The sequence below is a fragment of the Geotrypetes seraphini genome, chromosome 12 (assembly GCF_902459505.1).
Source record: "Geotrypetes seraphini chromosome 12, aGeoSer1.1, whole genome shotgun sequence".
NCBI lineage: Eukaryota > Metazoa > Chordata > Amphibia > Gymnophiona > Dermophiidae > Geotrypetes > Geotrypetes seraphini.
The window spans coordinates 39647658-39670667 of NC_047095.1; the positions used below are offsets into that span (position 1 = coordinate 39647658).

General features: G+C 44.5%; 1 protein-coding gene across 6 annotated transcripts in view; it reads left to right on the top strand.

Annotated features, from left to right (window-relative positions):
* Window positions 1-13848, top strand: part of SLC44A5 (solute carrier family 44 member 5) — a 163336-nt gene extending 149488 nt beyond the window's left edge. For 2 of the 6 annotated variants that reach the window (XM_033916758.1, XM_033916759.1), the window contains exon 23: window positions 366-1180. In XM_033916758.1, coding sequence (XP_033772649.1) covers window positions 366-475 — 110 coding nt within the window. In that variant the 3' untranslated portion in view covers window positions 476-1180. Of the gene's footprint in view, window positions 1-365; window positions 1182-12405 lie in introns of those variants that run through there. The other 4 variants (XM_033916755.1, XM_033916756.1, XM_033916754.1 and 1 more) reach the window with 3 other exon arrangements.
* The last annotated feature ends 9162 nt before the right edge of the window (window positions 13849-23010 follow it).

Here is a 23010-nt window from a genome sequence, read left to right on the forward strand (position 1 = left end):
CCTCCAGCATAAATTACAATCTGAATATTGGTACATCTCTTATAGGAAAATCATACACATTTAAAGACGTTACAGTGTGAGACTGCATGCAGTAAGAAGTGCTGTCCTGAAACCGCTGATGCTGAGAACTTTACCTGACCAAACACTTTCCTACTGCAGTGAGAAGCTGCTTCTGTGCATTTCCTGTCTTCTCCTCTTTCTAGAGCTTCTAATATGGTAGAGCAACTAACTAACCCATCTTCTGCTGAATTTTCTAATTTTCAATTCTTTGGCTTTCTTCCTCTGTGCCTTCCTCTATTCCTCCTGTATCTGAATGCACTGGACTTGCCTGCTTGCTGCGCTGGCTTCACCTTCTCCCTGCTCAGGTGAAGATCTGGAAAGGAATGATGGATCGGCAGCAAAACCCTACTTCATGTCAGCTAGCCTGCACAGAATTCTGGGAAAGAAGGAAATAAATCCCAGGAAGGGAAAATAGAGACAAAATCCTCATCTCCAGCTGAATCTTTAAACAGCAGCGGTGATGCGAACCTGGCTAATTAAGAGCGAAAGGGCTCTTCACAGTAATGGCTTCTTGCTTTACTTGTGCCCAAACTGTATTGCTTGATATCAGCAAAATTAGGGAGGTGACGCTTGACCTAGGGAACTACATGTCACATTCTGTGAAACAGTGTTATAGTTTTATAGTGCCTATGAAAGAGGAACGTATTATTTAATGAGGAAGTGTTTTCTATTCCCTCTCCAATAGCATTTTAACACGTTTTGTAATACTGTTTCTCATTTCAGAAGCTAGCACTTTTGATAATGTCTTTTTATAGATGGCTATTTGTAAAAGATTTTCATGCAATTTTTGAAAGCACTATAACATACCATACATTGATTAGCCATAAAAGAGAATGGAGGGAAAGCTTGGAGGGCTGGCGGCCGTAGACATGCAGGGTCTTCAGAAGGGGCTGTGACTGCATTTATATCGTGCAACAGGCTGATGCCCATAAACTCTGCTTGTATTGGTTGTTCTCTTAATAAGAAAATGTATTTTATTAATGATCAGTCATAGTGCTTCCATTTACAGAATAAAATTCTATGGTGCAATAAAAGACAACTTGTAGAATAAAGAAGACAGCATGAGCGAAAGTCGTAAGACTGAAATTCTATATTGCAGCTAACTACTACCATTATTTCTACTATTAATTATTTCTAGACGCTACCACTTGTATACAGCGCTGTACAGAATCACAGAGGAGACAGCCCCTGCTCGAATGAGCTCACAATCTAATCAATAAAGACAGACAGACAAACAGGATTAGGGGTCACAGTTAGTGGAGATGGTTAAACTGCTGGTCAGGGTAATAAATAAAGGAGAGAGAGGCACCATCATAGTGTTCAATAAAAAGCCAAACTCTGTTCTATTTCTGAGTGTCTGTATCAAAGCCATAACTGTTCTGTTACATAAAATTCACCCCAATAGGGCTAGTGTTAGGGAATGCAAATGAGGCACTTCTGCGGGGCTCCCATGGCAGAAGGGACCCTGAACTTGCTCAAAACTGAAGGCACCATAGCCTGCAGCAAGGCTTTAAAACTTCCTTGCAAATTTCTGCACTGGTTCAAGGATGTCTAATGCCAGACCTGCATCCCAAAGGAGCTAAAGCTGAAATTTTCACATGGAGGCAATGTGAGGGAAGAACAGATTTTTTTTTTTTTTTTTTGAAGTACCATCTATGGCTGAAACTCTGAGGCAAAGCAGCTTGTTCTTAGGTTTGTGGAATGGATTAGTTGCTTCACCCCTTCAGTCTGTACAAGATATATATTGTATACTGTATACACACACACACACTGTAGTTTTATGCATATAACACATACCTTGTATGCGTTTGTACCAATTGCATCTACCCCATGCGTTATATATGAGAGCATGCTATACCAGTGCATTTTTACTAATTGCAATATTAGCACTTTTTATTTTTAAGGCCTTTTCTCTTACTTTTTACAGGGTTTGTGTGCTAATAATGCCTGCAAAACTTTAACATTAAATTCTAATTGTGCAGTTCTTATGCTAAAAAAACCCCCCAAACTAATAATAATGTAGAGGCTGTCAGAGTTCCAGTTTCACTGCCAAAACCTTCCCACACGCCATGTTTGAGTTCAGCTGAAATGGAAACGCATCATAGCCATGACCAGTTTGTGTCCAGACCAACGCCCCACCCCCAACAGAAAATCCATCCTTCTGGGCTGCCCACCAACTCCCCTCTACCTTCTAGAACCCCTTGTGGTCCTCTTTGAGTTGTTCTGTCCCTGCCTGTTGTATAATCAAAATAGCAACTGTGAATTCCCATGGCAGTTTCATCAGACTGCCCTAGGAGTTGGGGCTACCATTTTGAGTTTGCTGCTGTCTGTACTGGTTCCAGTTTACAGGGAGGAACAGGTTTTCTGTAAGGGATTGGAGGCTGGCAGTGAATTTTTGCCAAAACCGAGAAATGAATTTTAGCTGCAGATTCAATTTCGGTCATCCTCTAAAATAGTGTGTATTAAGTGAAATTAGAATTGAAAACCAGATACTGATTGAAAGAATAATATACAGTATTTTCTTAACTAAAGTTTGTTGAAAAAGAACATGAGGGATGTGCATTTGTTGTTTTCCATTTAGTTCATTAATGCACCCAAAAAATGTACTACTTTCCAAAATCAATCAATTTAATCCCTGTAAATTAACAGATGTAAAGTCAATTTAATACATGTTAAAATGTTTAGAATTTGAATTTGTGAAGAGAAGCAGAAAGAAGACTTTAAAATTGGCTGAACCGCCAAAGGGAAATTAAACCAAGATTTTGCTGTTTGTCCTGTGCCCATTTCTGTAGCCTGTCTTTTAGAACTTTAGAAAGCAGGCTTTAATGTTAATGCCAGATAGCGCAAGTGATGCAGTTGTAAATGGGCTCCATTTTTTTCTACTATTCCTTCTTGTTTCCAGACTGCTAGGTCCTGTACCTTGTTTTGGGCCATTGCAGCCAGATACCGTTACCTATTGCGCATCTTTAATAAGCAATCTACTTGCTCATTATAGGCTGCTGTATTTTGAAAGAGTTTCTGTGCTCCTCTGGTAATCATTTAGCGTAAAGCATATTAAAATGAATTCTAAGGAAGTGATCTACAACACAGCTTGCAGGGCTGTGAGCTGAAAGCCAGAACTGTACTGCCTGGTCTGGGGTTGGTGGAGGCTCTACATCTCCTTCCCCTCTGCCAGTGTATTGGCACCTGATCCAGCTTCTTCCTACTCTTCTCTCCCTCCCCTCTCCCTGACTGGCCCCTCTCCTGTTAAAAATGATTTCCCTGGTATCTGGTAGTACTTTTCCCCTTATCAGCATTGCTGTCTAAACAAAACTTTAAATAGGAAGTCCCTGGTGTCTAGTGGCAGCTATAATACCCCCATCCCAACCCCCTTTCCAAGCTCCCTGGACCTAAGTACCTTGAAGAAGATACTTGCTTGGGGTAAGGGCTGCTGTATTTGAGATGATGGCCTGGAGGCAGGAGCCAAGTGGGCATTGCTCCTTTCTCTTTCAAGGTAATTGGCTCCGGGGGCCCTGGAAAAGGGGTCGGGGTGTGGGATGGGTGCCACTAACCACCAGTGAGATAAATAGGGATAAGGGGGCTGATCAGCCCTGATGGGTGGTGGGTCAAAGCAGGTGCGGTGTGGGAGGGCCATTAGACACCAGAGCAATGATTTATTATGAGGGAAGCAGTGAGGTCGGTCAGGCACTGTGACATTTGGCAGTGAGTTGCAGCTTACTGCTGTGATTTTAATGTGGCAGTAATTTGCATACTCATTGATTACTGCATCCCCCCCATTACAAATTTTTGCATGACCCCCCCATATGCAGTCAGCAGTAGAGAGTTGCGCGGGGATAGAAATCCCACCCGTCCCCGCCAAAGTCCCACCCGTCCCCACGAGGAATCCCCACCCGTCCCCGTGAGGAATCCCTCCATCCCCGCGAGGAATCCCCTCCGTCCCCGCCCGTCCCTATAAACTTCAGAAATAGTTATTTCATTTAATTATGCTACTGAATTAAAGGCTCTGGTAGAAACCCATTTACAAATAAGCAAAAAGACTTTATTAATTTGAAAATATTAATTGGGAAGAATACATACTTTGTAAACGGGTTTCTACCAGAGCCTCTAATGTTTATAAATTTTTATCAACACAACTAATATATGAGAGGTCACGTGATGCAGCCTGCCTGAGCGGACGCGTGCTGGAGGAGCTCCCTCAGATCCCCGGTGATATCGGCTTTTAAATCTTGTCTTTCCCCCCGGCGAACGGCTGGGATTCCTGGTGCGGGTGAGCACATAGTTCTGAGGCGATTGAGACGTCTCCTTCGGGTCTCGCTGCGTGGCATGCCTGTAAAACCGGCACGAGCAGCTAAAGACAGGCCGGCTTTGACACCGACCAAGATGGTGTCGGAGACCGCGACTTTCACTGTCCCCGCACGGGACTGGGTACAGGAGAGCACGCGGTCGGTGTCGGCTGCGTTGGCGGATCGCCTCAACAAACTCCAGTCAGGCATGGAGGAAATGCATGAGAAATTCGATTCTCATGTGCGACGGATTGCCGACATGGAGCAACGGATTTCTGGGCAGGAGGATATGTGCAGCGGCCTGGACGCCCGAGTGCTCATGCTGCAGAAGGAGACGGAGGCCCTGAAAGCTCAGATGGACGAGCAGGAGAACAGGAGCCGTCGGAACAATCTCAGGCTGGTGGGGCTTCCGGAGGCTGTTAAAGATGCGGAGCTGTATCATATATTCTCATCCTGGCTCCCGGAGCAGTTGCAGCTGCAGAAGAATGGTATGTCTTTTGCCTGTGAGCGGGCCCATAGGATTGGTTCCATGCAGCAGTCTGAAAACCGGAGACCGAGAACCGCCATTGCTAGATACCTCAACTGGCGTGAGAAGGAGTCCATTCTGCGGGCATATCGTAAGGCCGGCTCCCTGGAGTATAAAGGAGTGAAGATTCTTCTCTTTAATGACTATTCTATCAGGGTGGCAGCGCAGCGCAAGTTGATGTCTCCCTTCTGTTCTGTGCTGCATTCCAAAGGCATCCAGTTCGCCCTTGCCTTTCCTGCTAAGCTGCGAGTCTGGAGGGATGGCAAGTCCTTCACCTTGCAGAATGCGGATGAGGCCCGCCGCTTTGTGGAGACACTCTGACCCCGCCGGCTCTGTCCGGGTGTGGCTGGGCACGGGGTCTTGGTCCACTCTTGTAAGCCCTGTGGCATTTCATATTGCCTCTGTCACTGTGCCGGGTGTTCTCCGGAGGGTGATAAGAGCCTGACATTGAGAATCCAGGATGGAGCGGACCCACCGGATGTGCCCTGCTGCACCGGCCTCCTCGGTGAGGGTCTGTGGGGGGGATTCATTAATTCTGGCCTCTGGTCAGTCCATCTTGGGGACTCATTGGAACTCTTTTCTTATTTCTTTATGCCCTATCCCTGGGACATGCTGGGCTCTTTCTGAATCTGATGAGCTCATGGGATTCTGTTTTGCTTATTATCCCAGGACAAGCAGGCAGCATATTCTTAACGTATGGGTGACGTCATCGACGGAGCCCCGGTACGGACACTTTTAACTAGAAAGTTCTAGTTGACCGCACCGCGCATGCGCGGGTGCCTTCCCGCTCGACGGAGGAGAGCGTGGTTCCCAGTTTCTTCGTTTCCGCGGAGCGAAGAAGACGCATGTGCTTTCAACGGCTGTTGAAATTTTCTACTTTGCCTTCCCGCTCGCGTAATTTTCTTCCTTTTTTGCTTTTTTCCCTTCGGGTTTCTTTTTCGTCCAAAAAAAAAAAAAATTCTTTAATTTGTCTTTTCCTTTATTTTTCTGGTCAGTCCATCTTGGGGACTCATTGGAACTCTTTTCTTATTTCTTTATGCCCTATCCCTGGGCCATGCTGGGCTCTTTCTGAATCTGATGAGCTCATGGGATTCTGTTTTGCTTATTTCTGTACTCTCGATTGGTGGGGCACAATGTTCCTGTTGCTGAGTTATTTTATCACTTGATTGCTAGGTGGGGGAGGGGATGTGGGGGGCTCCCTAGCGGGCGGGGCGGGAGGTGTGTCTATGGGAGGTGCAGGGTTGGGGAAAGGAGCTACTGCTGAGGATGGGCGGGGGTGGGGAGGGGGAGTGTGTGGGGGGCTTTTTGGGGTTGTCTGTTTGGGTTTAACTGGGCAGTGCGGATGTTGGAGTGGGTGTGGATGTATGGTGTGAATGGTCCTAGATGGGGGAGAGGTACTTTTCTTTTTTCCACCCAGGGACTTAGCTGGGAGGTCCTGATTGGGTGGTTGAATTTCTTTACTGGTTATTTCATTGAGGGCTGGCCTTTTGACAATGGCTGATTTAAAAGTGGTCACCCTTAATGTTGATGGCCTTCGGTCACCCATTAAGAGATCGAGGGTACTGGCTTCCTTATGCAAGTTGAGTGCTGACATAGCTTTTCTCCAGGAGACTCATATGTCTCAGTTGGAACACTCAAAACTACGTAGAAGCTGGGTGGGCGAGGTGTACTCCTCTTCCTTTGGAGGTCGGCGGCGAGGGGTTGAGGTCCTTCTCCACAAACATTTACTTTTCAGTTTCACAAGATGGTTCAAGATCGAGAGGGGAGATTTGTTTTAGTCTTGGGGGAGATTTGGGGTAAGAGACTGATGCTCTGCAATATATATGCTCCGAATATATACACCCACAGCTTTTTCTCTACACTCCTCTCTAGACTGTCAGAATACACCGAATATCACCTTATTCTGGGAGGAGACTTTAATATCACCGCTGATCCGAGCTTCGATTGTAAGCCACCTAGAACGACACCTCGTGATCATGATGCACGGGGGGTTAACTTTCTGCTTAGCCATTTAGACTTAGTGGATATTTGGCGCACCTTACATCCCTCTGATAGGGACTTCACTTTCTTCTCTCATGCTCATACCACGTATGCTCGACTAGATTACCTTCTTCTAGATCGCCGGTTGTTTAATGCGGTTCTCCGAGCTGATATATTGGAGTGCACCGTTTCGGATCATGCTCCTGTGGTGGTGACCCTTTCTTTTTCTTCTCAGGTTAGGGGTAAGTCTTGGAAGCTGTCTCCCCAATTGTATATGGACAAGGCGTTTCGGGAATATCTTAGAGCGCACTGGGTGGATTATCAACTGACTAATCAGACCGAAGACGTGGGTCCCAGTACGTACTGGTATGCCTCTAAAGCAGTGATGAGAGGGCATATCATAGCATACACGGCTCATAAGAGGAGAGAGAGGGATGGGAAGATACTGCAACTTACGAGTGAAATGCGTATGATTAGGCAGCGCCATATTCTGTCGATGTCTGACTCCGACAAACGAGAACTTCAGTCTCTGAAGGAACAGATTGAGCGCCTGCTGAATGACCGTATGCGGACTTCATTGTACTTTCACAGATATAAAATGTATCGGGGGAGCAAGGCGGGGAAACTATTAGCTACGTTGGTGCGCCCACCTAAAAAGAAGCAAGTTATTACATCCATTAAGGATGCCCGAGGAACCGAGTATACCACAGCTCAGCAGATAGAGGAGCAATTTGTTTCTTTTTACTCGAAGCTGTATACAGCACGTCCCTTGGATCGAGAGGCTTTGCTCTCTTTTTTCTCTGATCTCAGGCTTCCGGGTCTTGAGCCATCGCAGCTACAGGCCTTAAATGCTCTGCTTACGTCGGAGGAACTTTTGCGGGGTATCTGCTCACTTACCTTGGCGAAGGCGCCGGGCCCTGATGGGTTGGGTCCAGAATATTATAGAATTCTCCAGGATTTGGTGGCTCCGCCATTGTGCGCCCTGTATAATGGAGTATCTGCGGGTGAAGCCGGGTTTCCCGATAACCTTGCTCATGTGGTCTTACTGCCGAAACCGGGCAAGGACCATGCACTGGTGAGTTTGTATCGGCCCATCTCTCTCTTAGACCAGGACATTAAGCTGTTGGCGGCTACCTTAGCGCGTAGGCTGAATTCCATTTTGCCTGATCTTATTCACCATGACCAGGTGGGTTTTGTCCCGGGTCGTTACGCTTCCATGAATTTGATGAAAGTGTTGGGAGCCATTCGGATTCATGTGGGGAAGGGGGGCCATTCTGCTATCGCGGGATTGGACATGGAAAAGGCGTTCGACAGCATCTCCTGGGAATATCTTTTTTGGACTTTGGAGCAGTATGGATTTCGGGATTCTTTCCTGGCTTGGGTGAAGGCTTTGTATGTTGAACCGCAGGCTCGCTTATTAATCAATGGTTGTTTAACAGCTCGTTTTGGCCTTCAACGGGGCACCCGGCAGGGTTGCCCACTGTCCCCTTTACTATTCTTGCTGGCCATGGAGCCATTAGCCATCAAAATCAGAGGGTGTGACCATATCCGGGGGGTGAGAGTGGGGGGCCATGAGTGTAAAATCAGCTTGTTCGCGGACGATATCCTATTGTACGTGGATCAGGCTCCCATTCATCTGGATCGGGCTCTTGCTGTGGTGAGGACTTTTGGGCTGCTTTCTGGACTCCAAGTTAACTGCTCTAAGTCGGAAGTCTTACTGTTGTCTGGGGGCCCACCGGAGCCATGGCACGCGCTCTTGGCTATTCCGGCCAAGGCGACGCCTATGCGGTATCTGGGTATCTTCCTAAGCACAAAGCCCTCTGTCCTCTATGCGGAAAATGTTCTGCGGCCCCTGGAGGAGATAGGCAAGTTGTGTCAGCGTTGGAAGGATTTGCCATTGGGTCTGATGGGCAGGATAGCGCTAGTTAAAATGGTCATGCTTCCGAAACTGTTATACCCCTTGCAGACCATACCGATTTGGATACGTCGTAGGGAAGAACTCAAATTTAAATCGATTATCTCTAAGTTTATTTGGCGCTCCAGAGCTCCGCGTATTAGCATGGCGAAACTAATGTTGGATAAGTCTGCTGGTGGGCTGAATGTCCCTGACATTCGTCTTTATAATGTAGCTGCGCTCCTGCGTTGGATACATGAAGGGTACTCGGGGTGCTAACGATACTCTCCCCCGGGATGGGTGGAGGGTTGGTCTCACCCTTTTCAGTTCATGAATTTGCTTCACTCCCAATCCGATCCCTCCCATCGGTATAGAGTTCAGCTGCAATCTCTGTGGCCTTTACGGCAGGCCTGGCGTTGGTGGCGGCATCGACAGGGGCTTAGCACCGCAGTGTCTCCATTCCTTCGTCTCTTGGGTAATTCAAACTTTCAACCGGGCTGGGGGACGTCCGTGTTTCAGGGCTGGGCATCTCGAGGTTGTACGGTCATGGCGCAGCTGCTTGAGCTGGAATCCCGGACTTTTCCCTTTTTTTCACAGGTTCAGAGAACCTGGGATTTCCCCTCTCACTTTTTGTTTTCCTATTTTCAGGTTCGCCATTACTGGGAGACGGAGTGCAACCGATGTCCTGGAGCGTGGTCGTTTGGACAGCTTGACACTCAATTTCTTTCCACCCCGGATTCTATGAATAAGCTTTCCCACTGATATAAACTTTTGAAGCTCTCGAGTCCCACCGATGGGATTTCTAGAGTAAGAGAGGTCTGGCAGGGCGATCTGGGTGTATCCATTGATGAGCATCAGTTTCGGGAGTGTTTTATTACCCTTTATGCTTTCACTAAATCTGCTGAGTACCAAGTCACTCAATATAAACTCCTGCACCGATATTACCTAACGTGACAGCGGGGAGCCAGTTTGGGACTCTGGGAGGATGCCTCTTGTATTAAATGCAAATGCCAGCCGGGTACGTACCTCCACTCTTTTTTGGACTGCCCAAAAATTATCCTCTGGAGGGAGGTGCTACCCATGATAGAGGCTGTCCTTCAGAGGTCGGTGGAATGGGACTATGGGGTCTTACTCCTGGGGTTGCAGGAGCCACTTACGGCACAGGGTTTGTCGGTCCCTCAGCGGCGCTTCCTTTATAATGTTTTCCTAGTGGTTAAGAAGGTAATTCTTTCCAGCTGGATATCTGAGGTTCCTCCTCCCCTTGCGCTGTGGCATGCTAAATTGCAGGACATGGCCACTTTTGAACGACAATGGTATGTGGGCTCTTCCAACATTGATAAAAGATATTATGTGGCTTTATGGGAGAGCTTGTTGCACTCAATCTCTGCTCAGGAGCCGGTGCCTTAGTGCTAGACAGTCTTGGATCTCTAATCCCGAGGCGAAGATCCCCTTCTCTGCTTCCATGGGTGATCTTCTCTTTCTCTTTATACTTTTCTTTTGGGGGCCTTTCCTTTTTCTTTAGTTTCTGACAACTCTTCTATCTAGGAGGGGCGGTGGGGGGATGCTTGCTTGTTTGCTTGGGGGGGGGGATGCGTGTGTGTGGGGGTGTGCCTGTTGTTGATATGTGTGTGCTTGGTGTACATGGATTTTTGAGTTGGGCTTGAGGATGGTGTACTTTGTTGTTTCTGGGGGTATGCAAAAATAGGTGGAGTTTGCACTACCATTAGGTGGGGGTTTTCCTTGTGTTTCTTGTTCATGGATCACATTAGATATCCTGATGTATCTGGCCAGTTTTGCATTTCTGCCAGTTGTCAATTCCTACTTTGTGCTATTTGCTTGTATGCTTTGGCGTTGCCGCCTAATTGTATGTGTTGCTTCACTGTTAATAAACATATGTTTAAAAAAAACAAAAACACAACTAATATACTACTTTATCCTGAAGCAAAAAAAAAGAAATAGAATTCTTTTCCTACCTTTTTTGCCTGGTTTCTGCTTTCCTCATGTTCTCATTCAATTCCTTCCATCCACTGTCTCTCTTCCTTCTGCATCTTCCATTTGCTCTGTTACTGTGCCTCTCCCTTTCTTCCCCCTTCCAAATTGGTCTGGCACCCATCTTCTCCTCTCCGCTCCCCCCATAGTCTGGCATCTGTCTTCTTCCCTGCCAGCGTCTTCTCCCTACTCTCTCTTCCTCATTTCCTTTCAGTGTCCTTCTCTCCCCCATCTTCCCCATGTCCTTTCAGCGTCCTTCTCCCTCTCTGTCTTCCCCATGTCCTTTCAGCGTCCTTCTCCACCCCTTTGTCTTCCCCATGTGCTTTCAGCATCCTTCTCCCCCCTCTGTCTTCCACAAGTGCTTTCAGAGTCCTTCCCCCCCGCCCTTCCCATGGCCTTTCAGCGTCCTTCTCCTTTGTATTCCCCCATGTGCTTTCAGCGTCCTTCTCCCTCCTCTGTCTTCAAGTGCTTTCAGAGTCCTTCCCCCCCTCCTGTCTTCACCATGGCCTTTCAGCGTCCTTCTCCCCCCTCCTTCTCTACTGCCCCGGGTGCAGCACAGCCGGCCAGGTCCCCTTACTTTTGTGGCACTTCCCCGACCGACCGACAACAGCCCCGGTCCGACAAACCTCCCTGCCCTTAACCACGAATCTAAATTACCTTCTTACAGCTGCTGTAAGAAGGTAATTTAGATTCGCGGCTACAGGGCAGGGAGGATTGTCGGACCCAGGCTGTTATCGGTCGGTCGGGGAAGTGCCACAAAAGTAAGGGGACCTGGCCGGCTGTGCTGCAACCGGGGCGGGGCGGACCGCCCCCCTCCCTTGGTAGCCACTCGAACCGCGAGGCTACTCTCCTTCTCCTTACCTGCCCTGCCTGCAGCACAGAGCCGAACGGAAGTCTTCCCGACGTCAGCGCTGACGTTGGAGGGAGGGAGGGCTTTGTTTAAGCCCTCCCTCCCCTCAGATGTCAGCGCTGACGTCGGGAAGACTTCCGTTCGGCTCTGTGCTGCAAGCAGAGAAGGTAGGGAGAAGAAGAGCCGCGCGACTGAGTACATCCAGCCCCGCAGGAGCCCCGCGACCCTCGGAGGCGTCCCCACGGGATCCCCACGACCCTAGGGGTGTCCCCATGGGATCCCCGTGACCCGAAGGGGGAACCCGCGGGTCCCGCGGGATTCCCGTCGTCCCCGTTCCTGTGCAGCTCTCTAGTCAGCAGCTCTAATGCACTACATTGCATCCCTCTCCCCCTCCCCCCCCAGTGTCATTGCAGTGAGGGTTAATCTGGAGGAAAAATTAAAAAGCCACAAAGTCTAACAAAACAGCTAAAACAAAAATAATTAGAAAAAATGGTGGTTAAGGACAATGTCTCTAACTTTAATAGTCAATGTATTATTAACCGTAAATTATAAAAAGACTTGAGGCTGTATTTTTTTGAAGGGAGCATGTTTGGAAAATAGCTCTGTGGGTATGTACCCGGTTGATTGAGAGGGGATCCCAGCATGGGCTTATTAAAAGGGCTCATTTCATACTGCATCTCTGTTCCTACAGTCCAGCTAAAGCCAAAATTTGCAGGAGCAAATTGAGCGAACGGTGTGTTCCAGCAGAGCTGTTGCTGTCCTGAGCAGCAGGTGGCGCTCTGGTTCCAGGGACATTGACCCGTGTGCTGTTTCTTCCTTCCAGTGGAAGACTTAGAGCGAAACGATGGCTCCACAGACAGACCGTTTTACATGAGTAAAGACCTGATGAAGATTTTGAACAAGCGAAATGCAGGAACTGGGAGCCAGTAGAAGCTTCGGTCTGCTTTGGTGATTCTGTGCTGCTACATGCCAGCGGGGGAAGGAAAATAACACCAGAAAGGAAGCTGAGCCTGAGACTGTCATCGCCTCTGTTAAATACCAAAGCTGTTACTGACTCAAAAGCCATCTACATTAAAACAATCCTTGTATTAATTGAGCAGCTCATATTTATGGCTTTGTTGTTGTACATTTACATTTTTTTGATAGCTTTTGACACGAGAAGTAAAGAATATTGAAATAAGGTCTTAGCGGCAGCTTTCAACATGAACTAACACAGGAACCATTTCCAGAAATGAGATAGTGTTTAAAAATGGTTCCCCCCCCCCCATGTCTTTTGTAATAGCTCTGTGTTAAGTCATGTAGCCATAGCCTGATTTTCCCTCTCTGACAAAAGTGCCTTAAAGGCTGCTTTTTTAATATGTTAAGTCTGTAGAAAACACGTGATTCGAAATATATAAATATTTTAATTTGAAAAAATGTTTGGAGGTTTAAAATTTGGACTTGATGAGAGTCAATGAAAAAAAATACCAAGTCCTGTTTCCTATGTAGCTAAACAAGTCAATATTTTTGTAAGTCTCCAAATGATGAAATGCATAATTTTTATATAAATATTCTGTTAAGCTGTAAAATCCCAGGAGAGCTCTTAGGATTCAGTAAATTTGAGCTCATTTTCTCCAAGAAGCTCTAGGACAGGAAGGTTTTTGGTTGCGCTCCAGTTCGGCAAGAAAGTTAAAACATGGGCAGGTCAGTGGAATTGATAGCCAGGTCTCTCTAAGGCTGTGAGAGACCAAAAATAATGCAACAAAGGCAACCACATTTGCACCAACTGTATAATGTGTATGCCAGAGCCACCTGCACGTACCAGTATGCAATCAAATTATTTATATATATATATATGACACATGACTCAGCATAGTTTCAATATGGCACAGATTTTGCTCTAGTCTGAGATCTAAAATCTAATTTGGACACGGGAAAGTTGCCTAAAAAGTGATGTGGATTTAAAACATGTGCTAAAATAGCTGTTGAATAGAACCCTAGGAGGTCTCAAATAATAAGAGAGGTATATACTATAATCCTTTGAATGATGGACAAATTGATAACAAATGGCCTATTTTATTTGCCAATGAAAGAAAGGTTTTCTAAATTTAATGTTTTATGTTTTTTTATACAAAATTTTTTCCTTCCCTTGTAGCTCTAGCAGTGTGTGTGGCGCAGTGGTTAAAGCTACAGCCTCAGCACCCTGGGGTTGTGGGTTCAAACCCACGCTGCTCCTTGTGACCCTGGGCAAGTCACTTAATCCCCCCATTGCCCCAGGTACATTAGGTAGATTGTGAGCCCACCAGGACAGACAGGGAAAAATGCTTGAGTACCTGAATAAACTCATGTAAACAGTTCTGAACTCCCCTGGGAGAACGGTATAGAAAAATTGAATAAATAAAAAATATATATATAAACCTGAGAAGAAGCTTAAATTTACACAGCTACTGAAAATCAAGACACGGGTCAGGCTTAAGTAGGGGAATTAGTAATGACTTATTCTTTTCATGTAGGGACATTTCTGTCTTTAAAAATGTATCTTTTCATTCTATAATGTACAAAAGCAGGGGGAAAAAACCCCACCCAACAACAAAACCGTCCGACCTTGGTTTGGTGACCAGTGTGCTTCTGCTGTGCAGAAGGCTTTAGAAACACTTTGTTGAAAAATTTAAGGTAGCAAAAAAAAAAAAAAAAAAATGTTTTAGTTGTTTAGAGACTGTCACAGCTTTGTCTAAGGAAATAGGCAAACTAAAGTGAGTGCTAGAGAGCCACTGATGTTTTCTGATCTTTGTGGAAGTTTTTTGTTCTTTTTTTAATTATAAAGACCATTTCATTAAATTTAAAAAAAAAAAAAATCAACTAGCATTGTGGTCCTCTGTTAATGGCTGAAACTGGGAGGTTGGCTTTTCATGGATGGCAGCTGCTCGGTGAAAAAGGACACTTGAGCAAATTGAGATTGGAGGGGGGTGGGGCATTCATGCATGATAGGGGTGTCATGGCTGAATAAGCTGTTTATTTTGCCCCATTCCCCATTTATTTTGCCCGTATTCCCCAGCACGGAAAAATAAGATGTTAAGATGCTTGTAGGGTGAAGTTTATTCGCCAAATGAATTTAAGTCTTTTCCCAGACAGGTAAAAGAGAAAAGAAATGGCCTGGTGGATAGAACCTTTTGGAATTGTTTCAGGGAAACATGTTTATTTCTTGCAGCCTTGTTCGACTATGGCAGGGGTAGGCAATTCCGGTCTTTGAGAGGCGGAGCCAGGTCAGGTTTTCAGGATATCCACAATAAATATACATGAGATAGATTTGCATCTCAAGGAGGCAGTGCATGCAAATCCATCTCATACATATTCATGGTGGATATCCTGAAAACCTGACCTGGCTCCAGCTCTCGAGGACCGGAATTGCCTACCCCTGGGCTATGGAGAAAAGTGTGTTCATGAAGTCCTTGGCTTGAGATTCTCTGTTACGCGCATGTGTGTCAAACAATTATTTTAATTAACTACTGGTGATTGAGACACTTGGGGATTCACCATTTATATTAATGTCCATAATTACATTTTCTTAATCGGTCTTTACAGTTCCGCTTAATCTCCCTAAAATATTTTACAACATATGCTCGTTTTTCAGTGGATTCTGATCTATCTTTTAGCTTATGTCACAGGAGTATTCAAAATGCTTCAAACAAAGCCAATAGACAAACTGCATCTTTGAACCTTCCTTTGTTGCTTAGGTAGGAAAGGAAATGAGCTCTGGTAACTTGGTTTCTTGGGGAATCCTGAGGAAGCTGCTGAAAAACCTTCAAAGGCTGCATCTGTCTTGCTCTAAAATGAAATGACCAATTAAATACAGTATTAAGCTTGTTTTGCTGCTGTTCCGCAGTAATTCCACTAGTTATTAAAACAAAATTGTAGAATTAGAATAATTTCACTTTCCAAATATTCATAAAATTATTTGTATTTGGTGCAAAAATAGACCCCCCCCCCCGAAAGAATTAAGTATACATTTCATTTGCAAAACACACAAACGAAATATGAAACTTTAAAATCCAAAACAGACTTTAAAAAATATCGCTTGTGATTAAATATTAGAACCGTTACTGTAGTATGGATAAAGCCATTGAAAACCTAGTATAATTTGTTGACACCTATAGTTGGTGAATAGCTCTGAACAATCGATGCTGGTATTTTGGGTGTGTTTTTTAAAAATAAATGATGTAATTAATAAGGGACTTCTAAAACTTCTTTTATAAAATTTAAGCTATTATGCACAGAGGTTATAGGAGTTTGACGCAGTGCTTCTAATGCTGGCCTGCAAAGCTTCGCATCAACATGGTGACAGATTTGCTAAATCTACATCAGCTCCATGTGTTGGATTTCACACCATCTAAAGCAGGGGTGTCAAAGTCCTTCGAGAACCACAATCCAGTCGGGTTTTCAGGATTTCTACAATGAATATGCATGAGATCTATTAGCATACAATGAAAGCAGTGCATGCAAATAGATCTCATGCATATTCATTAGGGAAACCCTGACTGGATTGTGGCCCTTAAGGAGGAACTTTGACACCCTTGAGTCAAAGGTATTAAAGCCTGTCCACATTGACAGCAACATTTGAAGAATTTAAAAATAGTAGTTTAAACGGTCATGTAGAGCAGTGTTATTCAACCTTTTTACACCTATGGACTGGCGGGGAAAAAAAAATTATTTTGTGAACCGGCAATCTACTAGGACTGAAATTTAAAAACCCCGTTTCCGCCCCGTCTCCGTGAGCTCGGTCCTCGCAAACTATCTGATCCCATCCGCACAAGCCTCAGTTATGATTTTATACTGAATGTATTTTATTAAAGTAGAAAAAGAAGCAATATTCTGTACAATTGTCATTTTATAAATACAAATAATACAGAGCAAGGATCAACAAAACCCCTGTCTCCCCTCCCCTTCACATATATCCCCTCTACTATCAAGAAAACTGAATAAGCCAAATTATTACAGAATGCTACACAGAAATATCATGCTAACATAATATTGCAGTCACACATAGCAGGAATAGGGTTAGGGGAATGCAACTAGGGCAACTGCCCCCCTGGTTAGAGAGAGCCCTAAGCCACTGCCTGGACTTTGCAGTCCCCAGTTATGTCTTAACACCAGCTCTAGCAGGATATATATTTCAAATCTGATATATTCTAATCACAAAATAGAAATACAATTATTTGTTTCTACCTTTTGTTGTCTCTGGTTTCTGCTTTCATCTTCTTTTCACTCTTCCAGCGTCTGCCCTTTCTGTCTCTTCAATCCAGTATCTGCCCCTTCCATCTACTATATATCTACCATATACTACTTCCATCCCTATGCCCCTCTCTCCTTTTTACACAATTCATTCCAGCTTCACTGCTCTCTTCATTTTTATCTCTACTACACCAGATCTAACTTCTTTGTCCCTCTCAATTTCTCTGCTGATCCCCCCTTCCCATCTCATTCCTGTGTCTCCCCTTCCCCTCCTCTAATCTCCCTGCCAGCTGTTTCCTTCCTTCTTCCTTCCCTCCTCCCCCTGTCCAGCAGTAACTCTCTTCTCTTTCCTTTCCCTCCCAGCAGCATCTCTCCTTATCCCAATCCAGGTACAGTAGCAGCTGTCCCTTTTTCCCCTTTCCCAGAAGCTTCCCAGACTCCTTTCCCTCCCAGCAGAATCTCTCCTTCTCCCTCTCCAGGTCCAGTAGCAGCTGCCCCTTTTTCCCCTTGCCCAGCAGCTTCCCAGACTCCTTTCCCTCCTCCCCTCCCAGCAGCATCTCTCCTCCCTATCCAGGTCCAGTAGCAGCTGTCTCTTTTTCTCCTTTCCCAGCAGCTTCCCAGACTCCTTTCCCTCCCAGCAGCACCTCTCCTTATCCCTCTCCAGGTCCAGTAGCAGCTGACCCTTTTTCCCCTTGCCCAGCAGCTTCCCAGACTCCTTTCCCTCCTCCCCTTCCAGCAGCATCTCTCCTTATCCCTCTCCAGGTCCAGTAGCAGCTGACCCTTTTTCCCCTTGCCCAGCAGCTTCCCAGACTCCTTGCCCTCCTCCCCTCCCAGCAGCATCTCTCCAGGTCCAGTAGCAGCTATCCCTTTTTTTTCCACCATGCCCAGCAGCTTTCTCCCCTCCCAGAAACTCTCCTTACTTGCCAGCGCTGCGATTCAGTAAGGCAGCCTCGGGTCCTTTGTTGGGTCGCACCGCCTCTGAGGAAAGCAAAAGTTGCATCATCAGAGGCGGCCCGACTCAGCAAAAGCTCCAAGGCTTCCTTCCTGAATCGCTGCGCTTGTAAGTAAGGAGGGCCGCTGGGAGGGGAGAAAGCACACTGAGGCTCCCCATTATCTCTCCGGCCCTGCGCGGACCAGCAGGAATTTTTTGCGGACCGGCAGTTGAAGAACTGTGATGTAGAGGTCAAGGCCTGGCCTAGCCTAGCCTCCAGTGTTTAAAGTGTTTCTCACTGGGAATCGAAGCAAACTGTTGAGGTGACAGGAGTGTGGACCCAATAGAAGATTCAATGCTGTTTTCTAAGATGCCCTAGGGTTGTACTGAAAAATCTAGTTTACAAAGTATATAAAAACAGAAAAAAATTATGTGGCAGCAAATTCAGCATAGTGTCACAGGAGCGGTCATTGCTTCTTCACGCCCCGCCTCGTTTCTTCCTGCCCTCCTCTCTATCTGCCTCCATCCTTCCATTTTCTGCCCACTTCTCTTCTTTATCTTCCAAATTCTATCCTCCATTTCCTCCTGCACTTGTCTTTAGTTTCCCCTTTCTCTCCTTTTTTCTGCATCGCCCCATTTTTTTCTCTCTCATTCTTCTTTCCTCCAACCCTTCTCTCTCACCAAAGGTTACTCCAGGGGTCTTCATGTAACCATTCTGCTACCTTAAAATGAGAGATAAAGAGCTGTGATCCCAACTCTGCCACAGCAGCCGGCACTGTAGCCCTTCTGAACTGGCACAAAAGTAGGCTCCAGGCCTAATACTAAAAGCTCAAACCCTTCCCTCAGATTTTGATATAGTTTGAACAAAAGATGCCATGGCTACTCAAGGGGAGATACATTCAGGTTTAGAGGTCAGGGTTGTAGCTTAGGCAATGGAAGGGCAACTTACCTATGCCTGCAAGCAGTGGTAGTACAATTTGAACCCTGACTTCCCTAGTCCTCAGCCTGCTGTTCCATTTGTTTATTGTAGTTATTTAGATTTTTCTACCCCCATCCTTAAAACTACACTAAAACATAGATAATAAACCACAAAGCCCCCTGTAGCACACTCCTAAAAACCCTTATCCATGCTCTCATCATCTCCGGCTTAGACTACGGCAATTCACTTCTCTCAGTTCTTCCGCTCATCCATCCAAAATGCTGCTGCAAGACTCATTCCGTGAGAGCCGCCACACTCACATTACCCCTCTCTTCAAGTCATGTCATTGACTCTCCATCTGTTAATCCAGCACGCTGACATCCTGCATGCATTTTGTCCACACGCGATTGTCTGGCATGCTTTAGTCCCATCACAGTTAGTATCTGTGTCTGTATTCATGTTATGTACCATTAATAAATTTTAATTTGGACGACTTATGTTTTTAAAAAAGTATAATTTGCTTAGTAAAACAAGATAAGCAATCAAATTAAATTTTAATAAAACTTCAACTTAAAGATAAAAAAAATTGGGCCAATTATAACTTGATCAAAATGCAGCCTGCTCAAAGAAGGCAAACATCATCCAAGTTTTCTTTTAACATTGACACTACTTTCAAGCTATTAGGAATCATACTAGACGCCTCTTTTGTTTTTACAATTCAAAGGTTATTCTGGTAAAAAAAAAAAAAAAAAATGCTTTTTTAAAGATGAAAACAACTAAAATCTGTTCTACTGTCAAAAAAACCCATTTTGCCTTGCTGCTATAATCTAAACCTTAAGTTTATATACCGCATCATCTCCACGGATGTTGTGGAGCTCAGCACGGTTTATAAGAACTTAAAATATAGGAAGAGAAGGAAAAAAAGGTTTACATGAACTTATATATAGAAGAGAATAGTAAGGGGGGATAGAATTACATTTTAGTGAAAAGCCAGGTTTTCAGTTGCTTGCAGAATAATTGGAGGGAGCCCAGGTTCCGCAGCGGGGTAGTAAGGTCGTTCCAAAGACCTGTGATTCTGAACATATTAATATAACTGAACTAGTGTGATTTATTAAGCAGATTAACGATATTTTGTTTAAAAAAAAAAAGCTGCAAGACTAAGGGCTCCTTTTATCAAGCCGTACTAGCGGGGTTAATGTGCATGACTTTTCATCACGCGTTAACCCCCACGCTGGCCAAAAACTACCGCCTGCTCAAGAGGAGGCGGTAGTGGCTAGCGCATCCCACGGTTTAGCGTGCGCTATTACGTGCGTTAAACTGCTAGCGCGGCTTGATAAAAGGAGCCCTAATTTTTCAAAAACAAGCTTGATTACACATCTCTTTTCATTGTGCTTCACTAGCTCCCCCTTCAGGCTCAAATTGATTTTAAAATGGCTTTATTTTTAAAGTTTTGGTTCATGAAGATTTCCTCCTCCTCCTCTCCTTTTCCTATGGAAAGAAAACTGGCAGGATGAAAGATCACTCCTCTTTACTGTTCCCTTCCTTTAAATCCGATTACTACAAGAAAGAGAAAGAGAGACCCTGCTGCTGTATTTCTCCGATAAGAAAGACAATTTTAAAATCTTTTAAGGAAGACTCAGTTACATAAGAACAGCCATACTGGGTCTGACCAATGGTCCATTTAGCCCAGTATCCAATCAGGGTCACAAGTACCTCACAAAAACCTAAATAGTAGTAACATTACATGCTGTTGGCCTCTGTGCAAGCAGTGGCTACCCCCATGTCTCTCTCAATAACATTTCCTCCAGGAACTTGTCCAAACCTTTTTTAAACCCATCTACATTAACCACTATTACCATATCCTCTAGCAACAAGCTCCAGAGCTTAACTATTCATTAAGTGAAAAAAATTGGTTTTAAAAGTATCCCCATGTATTTCATTGAGTGTCCCATTCATTCTTACCCATTCTACACTACTCAGGATTTTGTAGACCTCAATCATATCCATAGGAACATAGAAACATGATAGCAGATAAAGGCCAAATGCTGCCCATCCGCAGTAACCATTATCTCTTTCTCTCCAAGAGATCCCACATGCCTATCTTAGGCCCTTTTGAATTCAGACACAGTCTTTGTCATAGAAACATAGACCATCTCTTTTCCAAGCTGAAGAGCCCTAATCTCTTTAGTCTTTCCTCATATGAGAGGAGTTCCATCCCCTTTATCATCTTGGTCACTCTTCTTTGAGCCTTTTCTAATTCCACTATATCCTTTTTGAGATACAGCAACCAGAACTAAAGCAATATTCAAGGTGAGGTTGCATCATGGAGTGATTGAGGTGTTATAATCATCATATTTACCATACCTTTTCTAATTCTTAGTACCCTCATGAATCAGTAAATTGACATACTCCTCTCATGCAGGTGTTTGGCTGTTTAGTGCAGTTCTTTGTCACCACATAGATTGTTGAGTATTTCTATGTGGCATGCACTCAGATTATTTGGAGCTAAACAATGAGATCTGAAGTACAAAATTAATTTTTCCTCCAATTATCTGTTTAGGATTTAGTCTTTTCTTTTTATTATAAAAGTCAGCAAATGTTTCACTACTACAGGGTAAATGTATTTCCAGACTTATCCTCACACACTCACTATAGGGATTAGGATTTCCTGGACCTTAGAGTAAAAGTGTTGGCTTTACATATGGGTTTCTTTTTGAAATAGCCTCAGAGTATAATTATGGATCAAACAAGATCATATTTTTCCCCCACAGTCAACAAGCTAATATTTAAGTTCAATGTTTTATTTTCTGCTTCATTCCAGTACATTTAAGGAGAAAGTGAAGTTAGTCATCTGTAGAAGGTGTTAGCTGAGGACAGCATGATGAATATTCTCACAAGTGGGTATGTCTCCCAATGGAGTCTGATGCAGACATTACCAAGCATTCCAAAACTAAGCCTTGGCTAAGCTTGTACTGCATAGATACCTTCACACTTGCCTGCATCAGTGGGCTCACAGATGGATGGGAGGGTTTGGATGAACTGTCCTCAGAGAACAGATACTAAGCAGGACATATGATTCTCACAAGTGGGGAACCCTAACTATCAGGCTCACTGAAACCCATGGTCAATACAAGGGCAGAGCAGCATAGAGCATTCAGGGTGCTGGCCAGTGCTAAAAACATCTACACTTTTGTAAAGGAGGGGGTTAACATTTTCAAATTAAGTTTTTATAAGTATATTTAAGCACAGTACTTACTTTTTTATATGTAATTGTTATGTTTTTAATGTTCTACTAATTTATATATTTATTTACTGTTTTATAGTTTTGTACGTGTTTAGATCCCTGTGACAGGCTCAATGCTGAAATACAATTCATATTGAGTCCAATAAAGGTTCTTCATTTGGACCAACTTAGTGTGATATAAAGCTAACATAAGTTCTCCATTTGAACTCTCACATGCCTTTGAGTATTCTTTGCCATTGGTTTTCTGTCCACACCGCTACCATTTCCTGTTGGTTTGTGTCTGCTGGGGTTCCTGTGCTTGTTTTGATGCTGCAGAAGAGAGAATCATATCTGTCTTAACCAATAAGAACAATTAAGATCATGGTTCCTCAGCTCTGCTCAAATTTCAGCAGAGTTTTCCCTATTTTTGTTTAGTGCTTCCTATAGTACAAGCAAAGCAAATTCTGTGCATTAGTAGAAACACAGGCCATGTTGGGGCATTGAATAAAATTTTGCTTCCTCTGATGTTCAGCTCCAGCTTGTTTCATCCATGACCTCTACATTACTGCTGCTCTATGATTAGTTGTGTTGTAGAGAATAATACAACAAATTTTTCCCCTTCCCCACAAGAACTCGATTTTTCTACCTTGTCTCCACAAAGTTGTGCTGCTGTTCCATTCCTGAAAGCTCTGCTTTAAATCGCACAAGCCTTGAACACTTATGATTTTAAAGTGTTTGAGGCTTGTGCAGATGATGACGGAGCTTAGGCATTGGTGGAATGAGGCATTATGACATCACAATCTGAGCTCTAGAATGTTGCTACTTATTGAGGACAGACCTTGCAGGAATGGAACAGGGACAGGACAAGAACACACCAGGACAGGATGGGAAAATGTGTTCCTATGTAGGACAGGGAAAAAGTTTTTCCCCTTGTCACTCTTGTGTTGCTGTTTCCCTCCCCTTCACTTGGTTTGTTTGACTAATAGGAGGGCTATTTTAACAAGGTCTTCCACAATTCTTACACATTTAGGTTACCACATCAGTACAGATGGAGACAGGAACTTTATGAGAATATCTAAAGAGAAATTATGACTATCAGCTTTTCCCTGCTGTGGCCACTAAACTAATTGTGGCAGGGAGATTACCT